The sequence below is a fragment of the Lampetra planeri genome, chromosome 40, assembly GCF_965212315.1.
Source record: "Lampetra planeri chromosome 40, kcLamPlan1.2.h2, whole genome shotgun sequence".
In the NCBI taxonomy this organism is placed as follows: domain Eukaryota; kingdom Metazoa; phylum Chordata; class Hyperoartia; order Petromyzontiformes; family Petromyzontidae; genus Lampetra; species Lampetra planeri.
In genome coordinates this window covers 8,113,199-8,137,508 of record NC_136146.1, presented here as the reverse complement: position 1 = coordinate 8,137,508, position 24,310 = coordinate 8,113,199, and the positions used below count along the sequence as shown (strand labels likewise).

The window sequence follows — 24,310 nt, the reverse complement described above, 5'->3', positions numbered from 1 at the left end:
CCACCGTTCCGCCCGGCGGAAGTGCTTCACTCCACGTGGCGACGCCGACTGGTCGCCGCTCAGGTCGTCCGTGCTGCTGCTGCTGCCGCCGCTGCTGCTGCTCCTCTTCCTCCTCCTCGTTCGCCCTCGGCTACCCGCCGCCCATCCCGCCGCTCGCCCCCCTTCGTCGTACAGGAGGGCGAACCCTCGCCGCCCTCAAATCGACGTGGCCATGCTGCTGGAGGCGCTGCCCGGGCAGTGCTCGGTCGTGCTGGGCCGCAAGTCTGGTGAGTGTCTTGTTAACAAAGACGAACATCTCCCTCCGCGTAACCATTAATAGGCCGTCGTGTGGGAAGTTGCTGTTCGCGAGCACCTAATAAAGGTAGGGACGGCAACACAAGGTTGATACCCCTTCCTCCCCATCTCAGCACTTACGCCCGACCGCCTTAAGAGTCCCCAGTACTCAAGACTAAGCCGGTCCAAGGGAGGCCCACAGGACCGGTTCAGATATTCGCCACTGTTCATTGGTCTTGAAATACAAAGCACGCGTATCTTTGTCTCACTCGTGCTCGTTTTAATCACCGCCCCAGGTATTGTAATCAATTTAAGACCGGGTGGGCCGAGACGGAATGTGACCAGTGACCCGTTCGCATATTCCTGACTGACCTCGGTGTTTTTCCGAACCTCGCTTCACAGCAGTAATTCTAATTAATCAGTGCAGTTGGAATGTTATACCTACTCTTCGCTGGCAATACACGTAATTATAAACAACGGTAATGCATGTAAACGGTTCTTAAAAGCGACAATGATTATCATTACACACTTTCGTAATGATCATAATCGTCGCCTCGTTTGAGGTTGCAGACCGGTGGTACTGTATGTTTAACTTATTTCGCACCGTAAGTAGCCAACCGTGCTAATCGGAAGTGTGGCAGTCATGGGGGAGAACCCATCCGCATGGCTGTGTGCACCATACCTGTCAACCCCCTATCAGTGCCCAACCTTATTACAGACCACCTCAGATCTTATTGGTCACCCCGTGCCCTTATATAAATCTCAACGTTCATCCTACAAAGTCCCATCACAAGGGAGAAACACAAATACACTCACCACTTGTACACACCACTCGTACATGCACCATTACACTCACCACGAGTACACTCACCACTACGCTCACCACTAAATACCTGCCAACCCCTTATCAGTGCCATACCTCATTACAGACCACCTCAAACTTTATTGGTCACCCCGTGCCCTTATAAATCTCAACGTTCATCCTACAATGTCCCATCACAAAGGGAGAAACAAACAAATAGACGTAAATATTTTGCTCGGATTTAAACGGCTGTACGCCATGCGGACCTGAAAACGCAATTTCTCTGTACAAGAAGGGTTGACAGCACGTACTGGGTGGTAATTATTATTGCATCGCAGTGATCCGTGAGAGATGGCGTTGGCCATGAATGATGAACGCCAGTCAGTAGGTTGGTTGTTAAGTAGATGGACTTCCCTCGGTCAGAGAATGTGGAATTTCTACGGCTGCTTGAGCGAGGCACAGTGAGTTTGTGAGTCGAAGTCGGGTGCAAGTGTGGTTGACACGATGGGCCATGTCCATGCAGTTGTAACCACATCAAAGACAAATATCTCCCGTATAGCCTTAACAGACTGTTAGGGCAAGTGCTGTTAGCGATAACCTAAGAAGGCACACAAATGGGTAGGTGGCCAATACCACGCTCGGCCGCCTTTGTCTCCCTAGTGACGATGTTTACACCAGATAATCATTTGAGGCTGAGTCAACCTACTGGAGGCCCAGGACCAGTTAAAATAATTGGTGTTGGCCGCGAGCGGGATTCGAACCTGGGTCGTCAGGTTCGTAGCGCAATGCGCTAACCGTTACACCACCACTTTCAGCCACTCACAATACGCTCACCAAGTCCACAAAGTTTATTCGTGTAACCAGGTGAGAACCCAGCAGACCCTGATAGTGTAGTCTTTGTCTAATTCGCTAGAGTGACCTGTTACACCGAAATGACAAAATAGAGGATTTTTTGGGGTTAGATCGTGTCAATATATAAATGTGTCGTTAAACCCGCTACCACCCAACACAGCCAAGTAGTAAGAGTTGTCACGTAAACAGAACATGCCAATTCGTCACGAGTATAGCACGCCGGTGTGTTGGAGAGCCAAGCCACAACATTTACAATCGGAGTACTCTATGTCGATGTCTCAATGACGATATCGATGTCTCTATGTCGGTATCTCTATGACGATGTTAAATGTCTCTATGATGATGTCTTTATGGTGATGTCTTTGACGATGTCTATATGTCGACGTCTATGACAATGTCGATGTCTATGATGATGTCTCTGATGATATCTCTGGGACGATGTCGCTATGACGATGTCTCTATGACGGTGTCGCTATGACGATGTCTCTGTGATGATGTCACTACGTTGGTCAATGTTGGTGTCTCTCAGCTCCCGTGCACTACGCGTTTGAGGCCGCTGGCCGCTGGCTCGAAGCACTCGTGTGGCGCCGTTCGCGCAGTGCCACCTCGCTCTCCGCGGCCGACGCGGCCGAGGGCAGCAGCTCGGAGTCGGAGGACGATGGCGACGAGGAGCGCCTCGAGTTGGAAGAATACCCGCTCCTCAAGAGCCTCGACCCCAAGGAGTGGAAGGTTCGAGTCCCGAGCTGGGTCGTTAACTGGCCTTCATAATTAGACAAAGTCAAAGACTAGGCATGGACGTACAAACCGCACGGTGGTAGGCCTAAGGGCGAGTAATACGGCAAGTCCCCGCTAAACGTGGCGGTTGCGTTCCTGAAATTGCCTCGTAAAGCAATTTTGCATGAGGCCGGAGATTAATTTTCCCATGAGGAATAACGGTAAAGGTGAGAGTGCCATTGCAGCCCGTCATTTTATTATTGTTTTTATATTTTCAGTTTCATTTATTTGGAATAGCCCTGTGAGCCATTCGGCTCTTGATTCAGGTGCAACCACAACAAACAATAAAATTACAAGATACATTAAAAATTTACTGTACGCAAATTGAAACATCCCCTACAAAAACAATAAAATCTTCCAGAAAAAGCACCATTTGTTCATGCTGCGTACAAAAATGTGACAGTACATTGTTTTACAGTGATTTATTTTTAAATACTTTGTGTTTATATAGTATTTATATTAATATTCTATGTGTTGACAGTAGTGCAGGAGCCCTACGATCACTTACTGGATGCTTACCACTCATTGTTAAATGAGTGGTAAGCATCCAGTAAAGTTTCCGATTGGTGAGATGACGCTATGCAACACAAAGATGCTGGAACAACGTGAGGAAGAGGAAGGCATGCCGTCTGGTGCTGGCTGCATCACCCCCTCATACGTGCACAGTACCGCCCTTCATAGGTGCTAGCCAACAACACTTGCTCCAACAGGCAATGTGGGCTACATGGGTGATCATTGTGTGTTTGTTTGTGTCGACAGACTCAAGATCACTACCTGGTGCTGGGCCTAGGAAAACTGCGGTACCAAGCCACAGCCAAACAGATCAAGGCTGCGCGTGAGTCACTCTTAAAGTCCTTGGAGCAGCGGGGGCTGGACATGGGCCCTTGTGTGGAGCTGGAAGCGAGTTTCCCTGTGGCGCTGCACTGTGTGTGTGTCTACCAAACCAATTCAGCCGCACAACTGCTAAGCGGTGGAGCGAGGGGCAATCGCAAGGTTGTGAGGTCAAATCCTGGTTGGGATTAGGGGTGGGTTTTCATTAACTCATCCCATAATCGCTCCTTCCGTGGTTGATCAAATGAGTACCACTTTGTTGTGGGGAAGATCAACAGTGGTTGCCCTGTGGACTTACCCCCTGCTGCCACAGTAATGTGGAAATTCCACCACTGGCTCTGCAGGGCTGTAAACGCGATGTGAGCACTGTTTGCATCACTGATCACTCGAACAGGAATTCTCACCGGCAAGTGCCTCTTTGGGACATAATTAACGCTTTCCAACCGAGTTGGAAAGCGTCGATGTGTGATCTCTGTCCCTCCGGAACCGGGGGGGCTGGGGATCACAATAACTCGTAGCGATGATCCAGTATGAACGAAACTCCAGCGTGTAGTCGTGTTGCCTTTTGGGACTCTCCGTAGAGGAAACCGGCCACGTTGATCAAAGCATTGTTGCCCAAATCCTGGAGACAAAACTAGCGATAAATATGATTTGCGTTGCCAAGGCGATGAGCGTTGCCATGGCGATGTTGCCTAGCTGTGCAGTGATGTTACCGCCCGTTAAATGCTCCCAAGGACAGACGTGTGGGCAGGCGTAGTTGATTCCGTCCGTGTGCGTGATTTTTCTTTTTTGTTTTGTCCCGACAGACAAAGCCATGGTCCTGAAGCATCACCCAGACAAGCGCGAAGCCACGGGGCAGCGGACGGGCAACGGCGAGGACGACTACTTCACCTGCATCACAAAGGGTGAGAGGACCCCTCGCTCGTCAGGCATTGCCATCACCGCTACCACCAAAACCACCGCCACCACCAAAACTACCGCCACCATCACTACAAAGGCCATCACCACCATCGCTGTTGCCGCCACCACAACAATCGCCGCCATAATACCATTACTGCCACCACCGAAATTGCGCCCACAACGACCACATGCAGTGGTGTAATTTCTGTATCGTTAGTGTGCCTCTTGTGTACATTAACCGACACGGGAGTGATGAATGTGTCGTTCGAGAGTGTGTTCTGTACAGTCGGAGTGTTTGCTGCGTGTGTTGTATAAGCCGTAGTTGACCGTCTCATCAGGGGTTAGTGGACGCAACAAACGTTGCGAAATTCCATTCCCATGGCAGTCGAGGAAGAGCCACGCCCTGGCTTGCCAGGAGAAGGCGGTTTAGCAAAGTGCAGTCTTACATCTGTCCCTTCTGTATGGTATAGAGCAGGGGTCCTCAAACTTTTTAAACAGGGGGCCAGTTCACTGTCCCTCAGACCGTTGGAGGGCCGGACTATAGTTAAAAAAGACTATGAACAAATTCCTATGCACACTGCATATATCTTATTTTGAAGTGAAGAAACAAAACGGGAACAAATACAATATTTAAAATGAAGAACAAGTAAAGTTAAATCAACAAACTTGCCAGTATTTCAATGGGAACTATGGGCCTGCTTTTGGCTAATGAGATGGTCAATGTACGGTTCCATATTTGTCACTGCTAGTCGTAACAAGTGATGCAAGTGTGCATCCGTTAGTCTAGATCTGGTTGGAGATTTCAAATTTTCATTCTGGAAAAAGTTTGTTCACAGACATAAGCGCTGCCAAAGATGGTTGCCATTTTGAGTGCATGGTTCCTGAGATGAGGATATGTATCAGAGGGGAGAAATGCATAGAAATTATGAAGGCTGCTTGACTTGAATGCGTCTTTCAGAGAGTCACAATTCTGCAGTTCAGCCAGTTCTATTTGGTAAATTGTATCCACATTTTCAATGTCAATAGAAAATGGGTTACGGAAAAGCTGTATGTCCTGTTCATGGAGATGAAGCTCGTTAAATCTAAATTGGAACTCCTTTTGCAATTTTTCCAGTAAATCCACACATGTTTTGTTTGGGAATGCAACCAATGGTTTTTCCGCTAACAGATTTTGAGTTGTGGGGAGATGGCAGAAGTTTTCCTCCTTCACTTGTTTGATGAGGAGGCCTAATTTTACTTCAAATGCTTTGACATGTGATTGCATATCACATATGAGCTTCCCCTTTCCTTGAAGTTGCACATTGAAACTGTTGAGTAGCTCTGTTACATTTGTCAGAAAGGCAAGGTGCCATTTCCATTCTGCATCATTGAGCTCTGGTACTTCTTTGTTTTTTGAAAACAGAAAAACTGTAATCTGTGGAAGTAAGTCATGTAAACGTTTCAAAACTCTCCCTCGACTCAGCCAACGGACTTCTGTGTGGTACAGAACATCTTCATAGTCAACATTTAGCTCAGACAGAAATTCCTGAAATTGTCTGTGGTTTAGTGCATGAGCTCTAATGAGTTAACAGAGTCCCACTTCAGTGATTTACTACACAGCGCTTGTTGGTGGATGAGGCAGTGTATGGCTATTGGACGAGAATGGTTATGTTTGTCCATCTCTTGGTTAATGCGAGCAATTACTCCTTTCTTAGACCCCACCATGCTAGGAGCACCATCAGTTGTCACACTGGCTAGTTTAGCCCAGTTCAGCTCCAAACCATTCACAGTTTGGCAAACCTTTGCATAGATATCCTCTCCTGTAGTTGTTCCTTTGATGCTTTGCAGTGCAGCAAGCTCTTCTGTGACTTTGAAATAGTCATTCGTCCCACGAATAAAAATTAGAAGTTGTGCAGAATCACGAACATCATTGCTTTCGTCGAGTGCCAAGGAAAAATAGGAAAGTTTTTTTGTGGAGTTTTGCAAATGCTGATGGAAATTGTCTCCCATTTCTTCAATCCTCCGTGTAATTGTAGGTCCTGAAAGACTCACTGTACTAAATAAATCGGCCTTCTCTGGACACATCTCTTTGGCAACAGAGAGAAGGCATTCTTTAACAAATTCTCCCTCAACGAATGGTCTGCCAGTGCACACTATTAGCTTGGCAACTTGAAAACTTGCTCGCAGTGATGAAATATTTAGCTGCTTCTGCTTCACAAAAGTATTTTGCTGAGTTGTTAATGTATTTTTCAGTTTTAGTATTTTATCTTTTCTCACTTCTCCGACCAAACAATCATATTTATCTTTATGTTGAGTTTCATAGTGTCGACGTAAATTGTATTCTTTGAACACAGACACTATATTCTGGCATATCAGACGCACAGCTCTTTCCTTGTACTGCATGAAAAAGTAATCATAAGTCCACTGTTTTTTGAATATCCTACACTCCGAGTAAATTTTTCTCTTTCTTGACATCATTGTGTCCTAGGGAGTCAAAATTGCTATTAGTAAAATACCAATATATATACAGCGCTACAAAAACAATATACAGTACCAGCAATAACTTTGCCCACACAGAGACATACAGACTGCACTGCCCATCAATGCAGTCTGATTGGGGGAACTCCGCTTTTACCCCAGGCTCACACTGGTGCGGGTGCCATTAAAAAGTTAATTACACCTGCAGTTTTGTTCACAGATCGCAGCCCAATGAGTGCTCACCAGCGCAGCCCAATTAGTGCTCACCAGCGCAGCCCAATTAGTGCTCACAAGCGCAGCCCAATTAGTGACCATGGGCCGGATAAATGCCCTCGGTGGGCCGCATGTGGCCCGCGGGCCGTAGTTTGAGGACCCCTGGTATAGAGGGTTGCCTCCTCGTAAATGTGGGTTTTCTCTTGGTGCTCTGGTTTCCTCCTACATTTATAAACACATTAATTTTCTGAAAACATCTTAATATATAAATGGACCGCAGAGCTTGGGCAATTCTTCACCGCTTTGCTGGCTGCCTTCCAGCTGGGCCTCTGAATTCCTCGCGATTGTGAGATGCAATTTAAACCTTCTCCTCCCTGTTCCTCCCCCACCTCCTCCCCGGTTGACCGTGGCGGTAGCGTACGAGGAGCTAGGAGACCCCGTGAAGCGCCGCGCATTCGACAGCGTCGACCCGACGTTCGACAGCAGCACCCCGACACGCGGAGACGTCAAGTCCGGGGACTTCTACGAGACCTTCACGGAGGTGTTCGATAGGAACGCACGGTAATACGCGCGTACGCATAGACCCAGAAACCCTCCCCCCGCCCCCCTCATAGCCTCTAACAGACTGTTGGGGCAAGTCCTGTTAGCAGGAATCAGAATATTTTTCAGAATATTTTTCAGAATATTTTTTTATCCTGGAGAAATCCGATGAGCTATGAAGCTCTTTTTCACAGATGTCCAGAAATATCATCTATTGGGAGTGCTTGGTGCGCTGCGCTACAAACCCAGCGACCCGCGTTCGATTCCCACCCACGGTCAACGGTGATGATTATGATGGTGATGATTATAATGGTAATGACGATGATGATGCTGCTGATGATGATGCTGTTCCTGCTGATGATACTGCTCTTGCTGATGATGATGTACCTGCTGATGCTCTTGTTAGTCAAGCTGCTGATGAGGCTGCTTTTACCGATGACGATGATGAAGATTTAGCTGCTGAAACTGCTGTTGATGATGCTGCTGATCTGCCCCAAGGTGGTCAACCAAGCAGCCTGTGCCTCGTCTGGGTGACGAATCGTCGGCCTTTGAGGAGGTGGACAGATTCTACTCGTTCTGGTACAACTTCGACTCGTGGAGAGAGTTCTCCTACCTCGACGAGGAGGAGAAGGACAAGGCTGAGTGGTGAGAAAGACGGAGAAAGAGTGTGAATATGAGTGCCTGAGTGAGCATAGAAGAGATCGTCTTGTTTCACTGCAGCTCTCTTACCCATTCTAGCAGTTGCTTCTGGCTGTGGTGGTCCCACCTGATGACGAGCGATTGTGTAGCGCCCGAAACGTCGTGATTTAATTTATTTAATTGTTTTACTTTTATCATTTTTTACCTACGTGACTTTACCGAAAGAACCAAAGAGTATGTGATTAACTCTCACTCGCTTATCCTCCCCATGTTTCACCCACTCTTATCTTCTTCCACCCTTTCTTGCTCTCTCTCCCTCTCTTTCCCCCTCTCACTCTCTCTCTCCCTCTCTCTCCCCCTCTCCCTCTCTCTCCCCCTCTCCCACTCTCCCACTCTCTCCCCCTCTCACTCTCTCTCCCCCTCTCGCTCTCTCTCCCCCTCTCCCTCTCTCTCCCCCTCTCCCTCTCTCTCCCCCTCTCCCTCTCTCTCTCCCCCTCTCGCTCTCTCTCCCCCTCTCCCTCTCTCTCCCCCTCTCCCTATCTCTCCCCCTCTCACTCTCTCTCCCAATCTCTCTCCCTCTCTCTCCCACTCTCTCCCTCTAGCCGGGACGAGCGGCGCTGGATTGAGAAGCAGAACCGGGCGGCACGCACTCAGCGCAAGAAGGAGGAGATGGTTCGCCTTCGCTCGCTCGTCGGTGAGGTGCAGCCAGCTAGTCCTGCCGCCACCTCCCATTTATCATTATCGTCGTCATCATTTACGATGAATTCATTCTGGCTTAGATCATGGTGTAGGTATAATGTTATTTTTATGTTTCACTATAACCCTCCACCACCCAAAAAGAGCCATTCATGTCAAGTTGCTCCGTCGTGGCAATTTATTGATTTATCCGCAAATGGGAGGAATGTTGAAATGTGAACAAAACGCTTGATAATTGTGTACAACGTTTCACTGGGGATAACACCCAGCATCGACTGTGTCATGAAATAGCTTTCTGCTCCACGTCCTTAAGTGTGATTATAGGCGTGAATTGATGAATGTGTGTGGTCGGCGTGGGCAGACTTAGTCACGTGACACAGAAATGCGGAGGAGTGGTGTGTTTGTCGTGTGTGTGCTGTGTATATGCAGTGTATACAGGGCCGGATTAAGATTTTAGAGGCGCCTGGGCTTACAGGTACTGTGAGGCCCCCAGTAATATTTTCAAACGGAAAACAAAGTTAAATAAAAAACACATTCCTGAGGAGAGAGCTGGTAGGAACGTTGGGTTGCTCGGTCAATGGCCAGGGTCAACGGTGGCGTGGTGTATTACACAAATATGCCCGACTGTGAGGGCGGGCACAAGCCGGCGTGAGTAGGTTCAACGTTGAGTTTTATAAGAGCACCACGGGGTGACCAGCCCCACCCCTCCCACCCCCCCACCCAGCCCCACCCTCCCCACCCAGCCCCTCCCCACCCAGCCCCTCCCCACCCCCCCCTTTCCACCCAGCCCCTCCCCACCCTCCCCTCCCCACCCAGCCCCTCCCCACCCTCCCCTCCCCACCCAGCCCCTCCCCACCCAGCCCCTCCCTGCACAACGGACACAATAATCCCCTGTGGGCTGGTGTAACCAGGGGGTTCCTACCAGTATCAAATGTATTTTTAAATCCTTTATATTAAGTTTGCGTGCTTGCTTGCTTGCGTGCTTGCTTGCTTGCTTAGGACCGTGCAAATCTTTCGGTCGTTTTTTAACCCACTTCCCGTGATCCAATCGAGCTGACATTTTCCACACAGACTCGTTGTGCCAGACAATTATTGTTCGTGAAAAAAATTTTCCCAAAATTTTACACTTTTTAGGCAAAAAAAAATTAGTTTACATATATTCAAATAGAACGCATTCATGGCTTTGGCTGAACGTCAGAGTGTAAGAGCCCAGAGCGTAACCCCTCCACAGGCCGTGGCGGAGTAGCGCAGTTGGTAGCGCCCTCGCTTCCCATGCCAAAGGTCGCGGGATCGATCCCCGCGTCCTCCACAGGCGAATATATTTTTAAATCCTTTATATTAAGTTCGCTTGCTTGCTTGCGTGCTTGCTTGCATGCTTGCTTGCTTACGACCGTGCAAATCTTTCGGTCGTTTTTTAACCCACTTCCCGTGATCCAATCGAGCTGACATTTTCCACACAGACTCGTTGTGCGAGACAATTAATGTTCGTGAAAAAAAATTCCCAAAATTTTACACTTTTTAGGCAAAAAAAAAATGATTTTACATATATTCAAATAGAACTCATTCATGGCTAAGAGCCCAGAGCGTAACCCCTCCACAGGCCGTGGCGGAGTAGCGCAGTTGGTAGCGCCCTCGCTTCCCATGCCAAAGGTCGCGGGATCGATCCCCGCGTCCTCCACAGGCGAATATATTTTTAAATCCTTTATATTAAGTTCGCTGCCACGCATATAAAGGATTTATAGTGAAAAACTTTGTTTTTACGGGTTATACTGATGTAGGGGTGTTAGAGAGAGAGCCCGTTATGCATGGCAGCTTATGGAAAACAAACACAGTGGGCGGGGCTACGTGAGTGCACGGGGAGGTGCTCTCTACGACGTCCGCGCCAGGCACCCTGGGGGGGCTGATTCGGAGTTATGATCCCCCGGGGCCCCACCCCTCAGCGGGGGGTTGGGTATAAAAGGGGATGTATCAGAGGGCTCGAGAGAGATGTTAAGCTAACCAGTGAAGACAGAAGACGTCTTAGCTAGAGCCCTGGACTCCCCTGGTTCGCCGTCCTTATCAGGGCCGAACAGGACCGAGCCAGCGGCGTGGTCCCGAGATCCAGAGCCGGTGCTCTTGTCAGTGCTGGTCTGGGACTCAGGGTACCGGGCCCGACTTACCAGTGTCGGGCCAGATAGCCTCCCCTAGCCCATTAGAGGAGGACTAGGAGGCAGGCTAGAAGTAGCTAGCGCGTGTATCCCCAGCTAGCCGGGTGAGGGGGCCGACACCCCCTCTAGAGTTGTATGCCACAACCGTGCTGTGTGTAATAAACCCGTGTGCCTCCAACTCCGGCGTCCAAGAGTCGTGAACTCTACTACACTTATTACAAGGCTAACAACAACTACAATTCAGCATTCACAAGTGAAATAACTTTTTACTTAATCTCTGGAGGCCCTCCAGCTGGTAGAGGCCCTTGGGCTGCAGCCCCTAAAGCCCCCGTGCCTTAATCCGGCCCTGATTGTATATAGCACGCAGTGTGTATGTATAGAGAGCGGTAGTGGTTAGCACACTTGAGATATGAACCCGGAGACCCGAGTTCGGCTCCCGCTCACGGCCAACACGGTAATGAATATCTGAACCAATCCTCGGCCTCTCCTGGGTCGACTCGCCCTTAAATATGTACCTGGTGTGGTGCGTAAACATTAGCACTGGCGAGACAATGGCGGCCGGGCGTGGTGCTGGCCTTTCCACCTCCTTGTGCTCTGTTGCCAGCCTTAATAGGTGCTCGCTCACAACACTTGCCCCAACAGCCTGTGTGAGCTACACGGGGGACCTTTGTCTCTGGCAGACCTGGCGTACTCGTGTGACTCGCGGGTGAGGAGGTTCCGCGACGAGGAGAAGTCGCGCAAAGAGGCGGAGAAGAGAGCCAAGGCGGACGCCAAGAGACAGAGGCAGGAGGAGATCGACAGGGTGAGTGCGGGCCAGCGCCAGTGACTTACAGCTGAGTGGGGTGGGACTCCTTGCTTGACTGTGCGAACGGGCGAGTGTGTAAAGTGAGAGTGTGTGGATGTGTGCGTGTGTCAGGTGGTGCAGCGGTTTAGCGCGCTGCGCTGCGAATCCGGCTACCTGAGTTCGACTCCCGCTCATGGCCAACACCAATAACAATTATCTGAACCGGTCCTGGGCCTCGCCTAGGTCGACTCAGGCTCAAATGTGTACCCGGTGCGGTGTGTAACATCGCCACTGTGGAGACAAAGGGCGTGGTGCTAGCCACCACCCACCCCCTCGTGTGCCACATCGGCCTTCATAACAGCACTTGCCCCAAAAGTCTTGTCAAGGCTGTACGGGGGATCTTTGTTTTGTGTCAGGGTGTGAGAGTCTTGATTGATGCCATTCCGTGCGTCTGTCCCGTGGGCATTGCAACGCCGCTGTCCGATTGAACGCCGCCATGCGTGTGTCTCTCCTAATGCCCGTCTCTTCATCCCCCCCCCTCCCACCCCCTCCAGGCGAGGCAAGCGGAGGCGGAGGCGGCGCGCGCGCTGCGGGAGAAGGAGGAGGCGGAGGCTCGTGTGGCCGCGCAGCACGCCAAGAAGGAGAAGGAGACGTTGAAGCGAGCGCTCAAGAAGGAGCGCCAGAGGCTGCGCGCGTTCTGCAAGGTGCTTAAACCACACGAGGCCAGCTCCGGTCATCCTTCCAGCGGCAGCCTTTGGGCTGGTCCATCGAATAAAGATGGTGGCCGCATCACGCGCTTCTGAATGCGGCCGTCTGGAACGCTCTTCCTTCCGATATTAGGAAGCTGCTGGAGCTACGCGTGCTTCCAAATTATCTAAATTGGAAACTCATGTCTTTCTAAATGATTTTTGTGTTTATTGTTGTCCTTCCGCCGCACCTCCGATTAGACCGGTTGGCTACTTCTGTTGCGAAAGAAAATGAACATACAGCACACATACAGCGCCACTCCACCATGGTGCCGTGCCGGGGGGACAGGGGTGTTCATCCTCACCACTCGGTGGCTTGCCAAGATAGCGGTGCTGCTTGCGTTGTATCTCTGTTGCTTCAGCCCTGCAGGGATGGAAGTGATGATGATTGTGATGATGGCACTCGTGATGTTGATGATGTTTCTATTGACGGTTGTGAGGATGGAATTAGCCGACACACGACCAGGATTTGAACTGGTGATATTTTGATCATCAGTCACATCCACTGACCAGAGTGATGCTGCCCATTTATTTGCAATCGTATGAATACAGTCTGCTTGTGTTTGTGTGTGGGATGGAGCGGTGGTGCAGTGGTTGTCACACTCCGCTATGTACCCGGTGACCAGAGTTCGATTCCCGCTTACGGCCAACATCGGGGATAAAAATATCTTAACCTGTTCTGAGCCTCCCCTAGGTCAACTCAGCCATTCTGTAAAAACTTCTTCACTGGGGATACAAAAGGCAGCCTGGCACGGTGCTGGCCGTGCCTGCCTTCATAAGTGCTACACGCTAACACAACTCGCATCAAGAGTCTGTTAAGGCTACATGGGGGATCTTTGTCTTGGTCGTCACTTTAGACTTGGAGCTACTTTGCGGAGGATGAAGCGGAGAGCGTGCGCATGATGGGGGAGATGGAGAAACTGTGCGAGAACCTGGAGCTCAACAGGTGAGAAAAGCAGATGTGCAGAACACACGCTAAGCATACGCCACGCGCACACCAAGCACTACTCTTGTTCTGCACATGACAATCGCACGGTAAGCACAGACACGGGAAGCACAAGGCTCGCCGCATACAAGGACCGGGTTTCAGACATGTCAGAGACGTACCAAGCACATAACGCGACCACATTTACAGTACCTTCCACCTCCCGCAATCTCCCTACCATGATCTCCCATCTGCCTCCATCTTTTACCACCTCGATCTACCACAACTTCCCCCATCTCCGATTAGCACGGTTGCTACTTACGGTGCGAAATAATTTAAACTTCATCTTCTATCTCACCGCTCCGTGTCCACCCATATCCCCCTTCTCTCCCACTCTATAATATCTTCCTATCTCCTTTTAAAACTTTCAATCTCCCACCATCTCCTTCACATTCCTCCATCCACCTTCCATCTCCTTTCAATCTCCCACCCCGCATCCTCCCATCTCCCATCGTCTCCTGTCTCTTATCATCTCCCACAATCTGCTCACATTTCCAATCTCCTGTTATCTCCCCTTCGCTTCTTCCACCATCTTTCATCATCTCCCACCACCATCTCCTCTCATATACCACAATCTCTCATCTTCCATCAACCACCCAACCAACCCACCCAACCCCACCCACCCACCCAACCCAACCCACCCACCCAACACAACCCAACCCACCCACCCAACACAACCCAACCCACCCACCCAACCCAACCCAACCCACCCACCCACCCCAACCCACCCACCCACCCCAACCCACCCACCCACCCCAACCCACCCCAACCCACCCACCCACCCCAACCCACCCACCCCAACCCACCCACCCAAACCACCCAACCCACCCACCTACCCAACCCAACCCACCCACCCAACCCAACCCAACCCACCCAACCCACCCAACCCAATCCCACCAAACCCAACCCACCCAACCCAACCCACCCATCCAACCCACCCATCCATCCAACCACCCACCCACCAACCCAACCCAACCCCCCCACCCAACCCAACCCACCCACCCAACCCACCCAGCCCACCCCACGCAACCCAAACCACCCATCCACCCACCCACCCAACCCAACCCTACCCACCCACCCACCCAACCCAACCCAACCAACCCACCCACCCACCCACCCAACCCACCCAACCGAACTCACCCATCCACTCAACCCCACCCACCCACCCAACCCAACCCACCCAACCCACCCACCCACCCAACCCAACCCACCCAACCCACCCAGCCCAACCCACGCAACCCAACCCACCCATCCACCCACCCACCCACCCACCCAACCCAACCCAACCCCACCCACCCACCCACCCACCCCACCCAACCACCCACCCCACCCAACCCAACCCCACCCACCCACCCAACCCAACCAACCCACCCATAACCGAACCCACCCAACCGAACCCACCCACCCAACCCAACCCACCCGAACCAACCCACTCAAACCTCCCAAACAACCCACCCACCCACCAAACTCACAAAACCCGCCCAACCAACCAAACCCACACATCCAATCCAACCCAACCCAACCCACCCAACCAACCCAACCCACCCAACCAACCCACCCACCCACCCAACCTACCCACAACTCCACCAACCCCCCCGACTCTCCGCCCTCAGCCTGCAGGATCTGAACGAGGCCCTGGAGACTTGTGGGGGGCGCGAGGCGGCTCACGAGGCAGTGGGGGGTCGCCTGCGCGAGGTGGAGGAGCTGCTGGAGCGGCGGCGCGTGGAGGAGGCCGAGGCTCAGGCACGCGAGCGGGCGGCCCGCGGCGCCGACGCCGACGCCGCCGCCGCCGCTGCCTCCCTCGGGGGGGGACGACGCCTCGTCTGCCACGTCGGCGGCAGGTGGGGGCGGCGGTGGCAAAGCATGGCCCCCAGAGGACCTGCAGCTCCTCATCAAGTCCGTCAACCTCTTCCCAGCGGGGACCTCCTCACGGTGAGGAGGGGAGCTGGGGGTGTGGGGGCTCCGCCAGGGCAACTCGGCGATATGGTGCCGACTGACTTTGGTGGGGGAATGTTTGTCGTGTTCTGTGTTAGTGAAAGTGGCTGGGTGTGAGGGCGGGTGTGAGTGAGTTCGTGGGTATGAGTAAGAGTGAGTGAGTAGGTGCGAGTGAGTCGGTGGGTGTGAGTGAGAGAATGAGTAGGTATTAGTAGTTTAGTATTTTATTTTGAATTACCCTGTGAGCCAAAAAGCTCTTGAATCGTGTTTCATCAACAAAAAACAACACCGCCGTTTCTCCGACAAATGCAACAAGTCACGGTCAAAATAAGTCGAGAATAAACAAGAACAGATAAGCTAAATAAAAAATAGCAAATCATAATTGCACTATAAAAATTTCCTTTTTTTGTAAGAAATAATTAACTAAATGTAGGTTATTATCAAATAGCATGCTGTATCTATAAAAAAAAATTAAAATCTGCCATATGAATTGTAATGCAGATACGGCCTAAAAGACGACGGCATTGCATTTAGGATAAAAAAAACACAGCATCCATGTAAAATACGTAATGTAAGCAACGCGCATCAAGTGGTCGCTTACAAGCAAATCATCTCATCTAACTCTTTATACATTGGCAGCTGGACTGGAATTCACTTGAAATGAGTGATTTGAAGCGAGTGATGGACGGCGATGACTTGCAGGACCATGTTTCGTGGCAATATTGTTCCACAGACTCGGGGCAGCCACCAAAAACGCTCGTTCACCAAAACTTGTTTTGTATCTAGGAAACGTTCAACAGAAGGAGTGATGAACTTCTCTGGTTCGGTCCGCCCTACCGTCGTGTCAGCTGATCTAACAGATATTATGCCGAATTACGACTCAGGATATTGTAAATAAACAAAGCTTGATGAATCGTTCTGCGGTCGTGGAGTTGTACAAGTCACAATGATGGGTTTTTTCAGGGGCATCCAGAGCAAATCTTAGAACAGAATGATAAGTGGGAATGAGCTTATTCAATGTTGTATTGGAGGCAGATTGGTACACAATATTACAGTAATCGCATAATGGTAATAAGGTAACCCTTACCAATTCTAACCGAAACTTAGCTGGTAAGCAACGTTTATGTCTGTAGAGAAATCTAGTTTAAAATCTTGGAATTCCTCCCAATGCATTCACCAAGCTTCCAGGGATACTGTTATGTTGACTCTATGTATCATAGTGCTTTTAATAATATTTTTTATGAAAATGGCTATCTCATTACCTTTGGTGCCTCTGTCTAGATGAATGAGATTGTAATTATCAGTTTCAATTTGAGAATGTTTTACACCCGTTGAAAATAGCATTTCCATCAGACTGGTGACATCGGGATGTGGACTTAACTTCCTGTTTTAGCAAATCTAGTTTGCATAAAATCCCTCTTATATTTACATGCATGAATCCAACACCTCTTCTATTCGTAAATTAATAAGTGCATAATGTAGTAGGTTTATCCGGACTTGGATGAGTGGGTGGGTGTGAGAATGAGTGGGTGTGAGAGTGAGTGAGTGGGTGGATGTTAGTGAGTGAGTGAGTGGGTGTGAGTGAGTGAGTGCGAGTGTGTGGGTGTGATAGTGAATGAGCGGGCTTGAGTGAGAGTAAGTGTGAGCAAGTCGTCAGTCGGTGATTGCGAGTGAGCTGCTCATTGTCAACGCGCACCACGTGTGTCCCCGTGACGCCACAATGACGTCAACATCGTCGCACCCAGTGAGAGGAACCGCCCGTACGTGCGGACTCTGTCGCGCGCTTCTCCCACGCGCCCGCGGAGGGGTTCATTATTCAGCCAGGATAACAGAGTAGCACCCACACCACTCACGCAGGATTCCTGTCCGCCGCGATTGAGAATGGGTGGCTCTGCCCAGGAGAGGGAGCACCGAGGATGGCATGGCTGTGACGCCATGGCACGAGGCCTTTTAGCGCAGTTTGTTTGTTTCTCCTATTATTTGGGCAATAACACTTCTCGATGTGGCCGTTTCCTGCAGGGTGAGTCCCTAATAGCAACACAACTTTACACTAGAGTTTAATTCATGCTGGATCATCACTACCACCCCCCCACCCTCAACTCGTACACACGGATGGACAGAGATTGTCCGTAATGGCACCACGGTGGGGAGATGTTAACTACCTCGCCTGGAATGCAGAAGGCTGTGGGTTCGATCCCACCCCTGACGCCTGCGGTATAATAGGGAGTTTGCATGTTCTCCCCGTGGTCGCGTGAATTTTTCTCCGGGTCCTCCGGTTTTTTCCTCCACATTTAGAATCATGCGTTTAGAATATTTGGCTACTGCTATAATTTTCCATGTGATAAGCTACATTGTTGAGCCATCCTTTGTGGCCAGGTCACTTACCAAAAAGAGCGATATAGCTCGGTGGGCCTCACCTGGTAAAATAACCCAACCCCCCCCCCCCTCTCTCTATTTAAGGCCTCGACACAGAGGCATTGGGTCTCTGTGTATCTATGTTGTGTGTCTTGTATTGTCTCTGCTTTTGTGTATGTCTGTGTGTGTCCGTGTTCTGTGTTTTGTCTCTCTCTCAAATTTAGTTCTACCTGATGACGGTTGCTTGTGTTGCAATCGAAACGTCGTACTCTATTATTTTATTTGTTTGTATTTGTTTTCTTTCTACGTGACTTTACCGAAAGGACCAAAGAGAAATTCCTGCAGTCACGAAAGCTTCAAATAAAGTTTAAATAACAATAGTTTAGTTTTTAAACGCTCGGTAAAGAGTCGGCGGTGCTTGCCTCCTGCATACAGCCCCCCCCTCACCCCCTCGTGGTACAGACAGAGCTCACGCACTCTGCGCCTTCTTACCTTCGCAGCTGGGAAGTCATCGCCAGCTTCATCAACTCGCACTCACTCACCCCTGGGGTTCGCCGAACGGCGCGGGACGTGGTGGCCATGACCAAACACCTCCAGAAACTCGGTGAGTGGGGGAGTTGAAGCACGTACACACAGACACTGGGTATTATTATTGTGTATGTATGTTGAACTTATTTCTCACCGTACATAGCCAACCGTGCTCATCGGCGGCGCGGGAGGAAGGACAACAAATGAAACACAAAAAGCAGTTCTGAAGAAGTTAGTTTTTAATCGAGATGGTCTAAAAGTGCATAACTCCAGTGGTTTCCTAATATCGGAAGGAAGAGCGTTCCAGAAGCGCATCTGAAAGCGCACGATGCAGTGACCGTCTTTGTACGATGGCCGGCCAAAAGCCACTGCGAGGATGACCGGAGTTTGCATGATGGTTTATGCTCCTTGACGAGATCATCATGTTATTGTGGTTCAATTGTGGCAAGCACTCTGTGTGCGACCTCATAATGTATTCGTTCGGCAATCGGAAGCCAATGCAACTCGCCGAGTACTGGACAGACGTGGTCGCATCTTGCAGTGTTTGCCCAGGAAAACCTGACGTTGAATCTTCAAGATTTTTTCAGGAGGGTTCTGCCAGGTTTTCCTAGCAGGGGGAGATGTTGTTGCTGCTGCTGACTTTTTTAGCATTTGGATGATTGGTCAATGCCAGTTACATTGTTCGTGTGTTTTCGCTGTGGGAAGAACCCGGAGAACTCGGAGGAAACCCATGTAGAACAAGGCAAAGATCATACAACCTCAATTCTCTTATTTGCACTCAATGACAAAGACAATGATCCACCGTATAGCCTTAACAGACTGTTGGGGCAAGTGCTATTAGCGAGCACCTATGAAGGTCTGCACGGCACATGAATCGGTGGGTGGCCAGCACCACACCCGGCCGCCTTTCTCTCCCTAGTGTTGATGTTTACACACCACACCAGGTACTCATTTGAGGCTGAATCGACCTAGAGGAGGCCCAGGACCAGTTCAGATAATCACCCGTGTTGGCCGTGAGCGGGCATCGAACTCGAGTCGCCTTGTTCGTAGCGCGGGGCACTAACCGCTACACTACCGTTCCCCACAATCACACACATGCTCATTCTCACTCTCTGCAGAATAGGGGGCGGTCATAAAAATTCCACGCAGGCGCCAAAGTCGGGAATCGAACCGAGACCCTTCTTGCCGTGAGTCACAAGTGTGACCCACTCCGCATCCACCCTACCGCAATGCTGCAATCCACGGGATAATCCAAAGGTTGCCGCTTTCAATTCCTTCTCCCAGTGCGGTAGTTAAAACAATGTGGGGTGAGGTTTGTAAATTCTCCCCACCTCCACCTCTGGCGACCCAGCAGTGTCCAGTAGGGGAGGGTCAGAATGTTGAAACAACACACAATACAAAACACGATAGGAGTGCAAAGTATAAGAAAGGTAAACAAATCACTAAAGAATACACAAAAAAAATTAACTTTTTTTATTTTATCAGGTAAAGCCCCACCGAGCTATTGGCTTCTTTTTCAGAAGCGAGCTGGCCACAAATGATAGCTCAACGAAGTGGCTTAACATTTAGACATTTGTAGCAGCCAAATAATCATAAGTAATCGAAACGCATGTTTGTGTTTACCACAGTTAGTCGATCGGCAGGTCACGCGTGGTGGGGTAAATTGTCGGTTGCTACCACTGTCTTCCAGCCCGCTGTTCCAGTGTGGACGAGTAGGTCAAACCCCCTCTAGATGTCCCTTCCGTAGACGCTCTTCTGCCAGCAGTGGCGTGAGTGCGCAATTGCAGGGCTGCTCCTCTACCTGCGACCTCTGCGTTGCATGCAGACCCGGCGCAGAAGGAGGAGCTGAGTCGGCGGGCGAGCGAGCGACTGCACTCGGGGGCAGGGACGCTGGCTCCCGGACTCGACCGCGCGACACCGTCAGAGCGTGATGGTAGCACACACACTCGCTCACATGCGTACACGCGCAGGCACGTACTCACTGGCATGCACGCACTCGCACACGCATTCGCTCACATGTGCACACGCATACACGTGCAGTCACGTACACATGTGCTCACGCTGGTACGCACACACTCGCTCACACACGTACACGCGTACACGTGCAGACACATACACACGTGCTCACACGCTCACACGCACGCGTTCCCGCACTCACATGCGTACACGTGTACACGTGCAGACAGGTACACGCGCGCTCACAAGCTGATATGTGCACACTCACACATGGCACGTGTTCACGCAGTCACACGCACGTGTTCACCCACTCGCACACGTATACGTGTTGACACGCACGCGCTCACGCAACAACAACAACCGTTTGCCACAAAGTGGCGGTGACGTCACCACGGCGCTTGTGTCAGTCTAGATGCACTCTGAGGCCGTCATGTGAAGTGTGTGGAAGGCTTGCTACTGACAGGTCACGGGACAGACCCAGGTATTATGATGGGTTGAATAAGATGACCAGCAGATGCACAACTGTGCTTCCACACACACACAAAGACAAAAATCCCCAGTATAGCTAAAACAGCTGTTGGGACAACTGCTGTTAGTGTGCACCTATGGTGGGTGACCAGCACCATGCCCGACCGCCTTTGTCTCCCTAGTGGCGATGTTTACACACCATACTAGGTATTAGTTTGAGGTTGAGTTGACCTAGGGAAGGCGTAGGACCGGTTCAGATATTCGTCATGGTGTTGGCCATGAGCGGGAATCGAACCCTGGTCGCCAGGTTCGTAGTGCAGCACGCTAACCGCAACACGGCCGCTCCCCACACACACAACAACAACCGCCATTCGCCACTAAGTGGCGGTGACGTCACCACGACGCTTGTGCCAGGCCATGTGCACCTTGAGGCCACGTGAAGTGTCGAATGCCCGCTAGCAGGAGGTCACGGGGCAGACCCAGCAGGTGCCACGGGTCGACTGACCGAGATGACTGGCTGATGCACCACCTGTGCCCCCTACTGCGCCAACGTACATACTAACACACGTGCGCGTGTGTGCGTGCTCAGGCCCAGGAGTGAGCGAGTCCGTTGCCCCGGCTGCCTCCGAGAGCCCTTGGACGGCGGCGGAGCAAAAACTTTTGGAGCAGGCGCTGAAGACGCACACGGGGGGCGGTCCCGAGCGCTGGGACGCCATAGCACGCGCCGTGCCAGGTCGCACTCGCAAGGAGTGCATGCGGCGATATAAGGTAAGCCAACGGGCGGCGGTGGAAACTCCCATTAGGGTCTGAAATGGGGGGGGGATGCTTTGCAATTGAAAGTTGTCTTTCAATCGGAAGGCCGTGAGGTCAATTCCTAGTTGTGGGGCGGGGGTCGGGGGTTGACTCAGCCCATTATTTCATTGTGGGGAAGATGAACAGCGGTTGTCCTTTGGATTGACTCACCCCCACCATAGTGGAAATGAGGAATTTCCATAACTGGCTATGCAGGACTGTAGATGGGAGGTGAGCACCGCTTGCATCACTGCTCACTCTAGCAGGAAATCACTCTGGCTGGTGCCTCAGCCGGACGGCATTAACGCCTGCGAGGTGGAAATGGCGTGAATGGGTGATGGGCGATTTCTGTCCGTCCCGTTGTAGCAGGTGAGAGGGTCATGCTAACTCTTGTAGCGATGATCCGGTATGAATTAAATACTTCTTGGTTCTTTCGGTAAAGTCACATAGACGGGAAATAATAAAATATACGCTGCCAAGCTTGGCGGTGTTCATTGGGACGCTGTCTTTCGGACAGCTCTGTCTCTTCACCTGAGGGACGGCATCTTGTGTTGTGGCTGAAACGTCGTGAGATTTTTTTTATTACCGAAAGAACCAAGAAGATGAATCCCTGCAGTCACAAAAGCTTTAAATCAAAAATTAAACTCTAACCGTGAAGTTGCGCTGCCGTTAAGGAACTCGCCCTCGAGGAAACTGGACACATTGCCAAATAGATAGACCTTTTCGGCCAAGGCGATCATGTCAAAAGCCGCACGACATCTAAAGCAGTTGAACCGATTTCGGTGCTGGCTTCATTGGCTGCTGCTAAATGATAAAAACCTGGTTCTCAAGTGCAGCGAGATAATGGTTTCAGCCATATCACTAATGAAGGCACACAAAAATCCTGATCACTTAAAAACATGTTCTGCACTTAATTTGGCTAAAATCCAGCTCTGAAAATGTTGAATATGGTTTTTGACTCTCACGCACAGTACGCTCAAGTGGCAGAGCGGGTGGGATAGTGATGCCCTCTCTACTGTGCGGAGCAGAGGTCATTGAAATAAGAAGTGTTCTGAGAGGTTGCTCTGTGATATCCGCTTCCGTGGGAAATTCTCTAACACACGGGAGGGTGGTTTGTATTGCTTTTGAGATTTGCCTTGAGATGACCCAACACCGCCAATCGTAACACAATCGTGGATTTTTCGATTTAAAGCTTTCGTGACTGCAGGGATTCATATTCTTGGTTCTTTCGGTAAAGTCACGTAGAAGGGAAATAATAAAAGAATAAAAATACAACAATTAAATTCTCACGACGTTTCGATTGCAGCACAAGCAATCATCAGGTGTGAAAACCACAACAAGAAAATTTGAAAAAAGTGGCGTTTTTTTTTTCTTAACGTGGTGCTAACGTTAAGAAAAAAACACCTTGTGTTGCAATCGAAACGTCGTGAGAATTTGATAGTTGTATTTTTATTATTTTATTATTTCCCTTGTACGTGACTTTACCGAAAGAACCAAGAATACAATCGTGGATTTAAAAACATCTGGAAAATAAGCTGCTGTGCCTCGCTAAAACACCGAGAACTGGGGTCACTCAGTTTCAACTGTCAGCGTGATTGGTAGTGAATCACAATCACAGTGCGCCGATTGTGCCGATTGTAATCTCAGCTGATACCGCCGCTGTTTGGCCGATTGACCCCAGTTGTCCGTTGTGCATAGTGCGGTTGTGCGTTAACCGCTGCACCACCACTCCACGCTCGCCGACCGGAGGCTCTGTCAAATCTCAGTCTTGTCGCGTGCTTGGCACGTGTTTTTGACGCGCGTTTTGTCATGTCGGCTGCAGGAGCTGGTGGAGATGGTGAAGGCGAAGAAAGCTGCACAGGAGGCGGTTAAGATGAATAAACAGAAGTAGCAAGAGCAACGGGAGAGGAGCGCATGAATGGGGAGGAGTGAGTGGGGGGGGGAGTGGGTGGAGATGAACAGTTTCACGCCTCACAGGAGGTGTGAGTGGGGCAGGGTTGCAAATGGGCGATTGAGAATAATGTGTGAACGGGCGAGTGCGTGAGTGACTATAGGCGAGGTGAGGCGGTGTGAATGAGTAGCTTAGAAGGGATCGGATGAGTGAATCAGAGGTGCTGATGTGAGCGGTGTAGATGTGTGCGAGTCAATAGTTGAGTGAGAAGGTGACCCCAAATAGGGGAGATGGTAATAGTGAGTGTTCAGCGTGGGTGTTGATGCGTGAGATTGCGCGCGAGCGCGTGCGAGATTGTGCGTGAGCTGGTGTTGGCGCTTTGCGTCGTGCGTCGTGTCACCAAGATGACAGAAGCAGCCTCTCTCTGGCGCCGGAAACGCGTCGTGACATTTCACGAGCATCCCCTGTGACATTTTGCGTACAAAACTGCTGACCCGTGTATGTGTGTGCGCGCGCGCGTATTTTATTGGCGTGTACAACACGAATTAAACTTTTGCGCTGCTGAGAGGAGAAACATTGCCAGTGATGTCATCAGTTGGCCTTGGTGCGAGCGACACTGGGGAGACCGGGCGAGATCTCTTCCACTTGTTGGATGATGAATGCTGAAGCAGGTTCCTCGATGCTGTAGTCATTGGAGATTATTTTAAACATAATGCAACCCGGATCCATGTCAAACCGGACCCTTG

At 50.5% G+C, this 24,310-nt stretch overlaps 1 protein-coding gene across 1 annotated transcript; it reads left to right on the top strand.

Annotated features, from left to right (window-relative positions):
• The first annotated feature begins 29 nt into the window (after nucleotides 1-29).
• DNAJC2 (DnaJ heat shock protein family (Hsp40) member C2) lies at nucleotides 30-24,138 on the top strand. The gene is given in 16 exon segments (XM_078613122.1): nucleotides 30-266; nucleotides 2,457-2,656; nucleotides 3,461-3,536; nucleotides 4,339-4,437; nucleotides 7,519-7,663; nucleotides 8,141-8,287; nucleotides 8,884-8,975; nucleotides 11,805-11,926; nucleotides 12,463-12,612; nucleotides 13,512-13,600; nucleotides 15,253-15,439; nucleotides 15,441-15,571; nucleotides 18,430-18,533; nucleotides 20,283-20,390; nucleotides 21,471-21,649; nucleotides 23,496-24,138. Coding segments are annotated over 16 exon segments (1,953 nt in total). The 5' UTR covers nucleotides 30-211; the 3' UTR covers nucleotides 23,565-24,138.
• The last annotated feature ends 172 nt before the right edge of the window (nucleotides 24,139-24,310 follow it).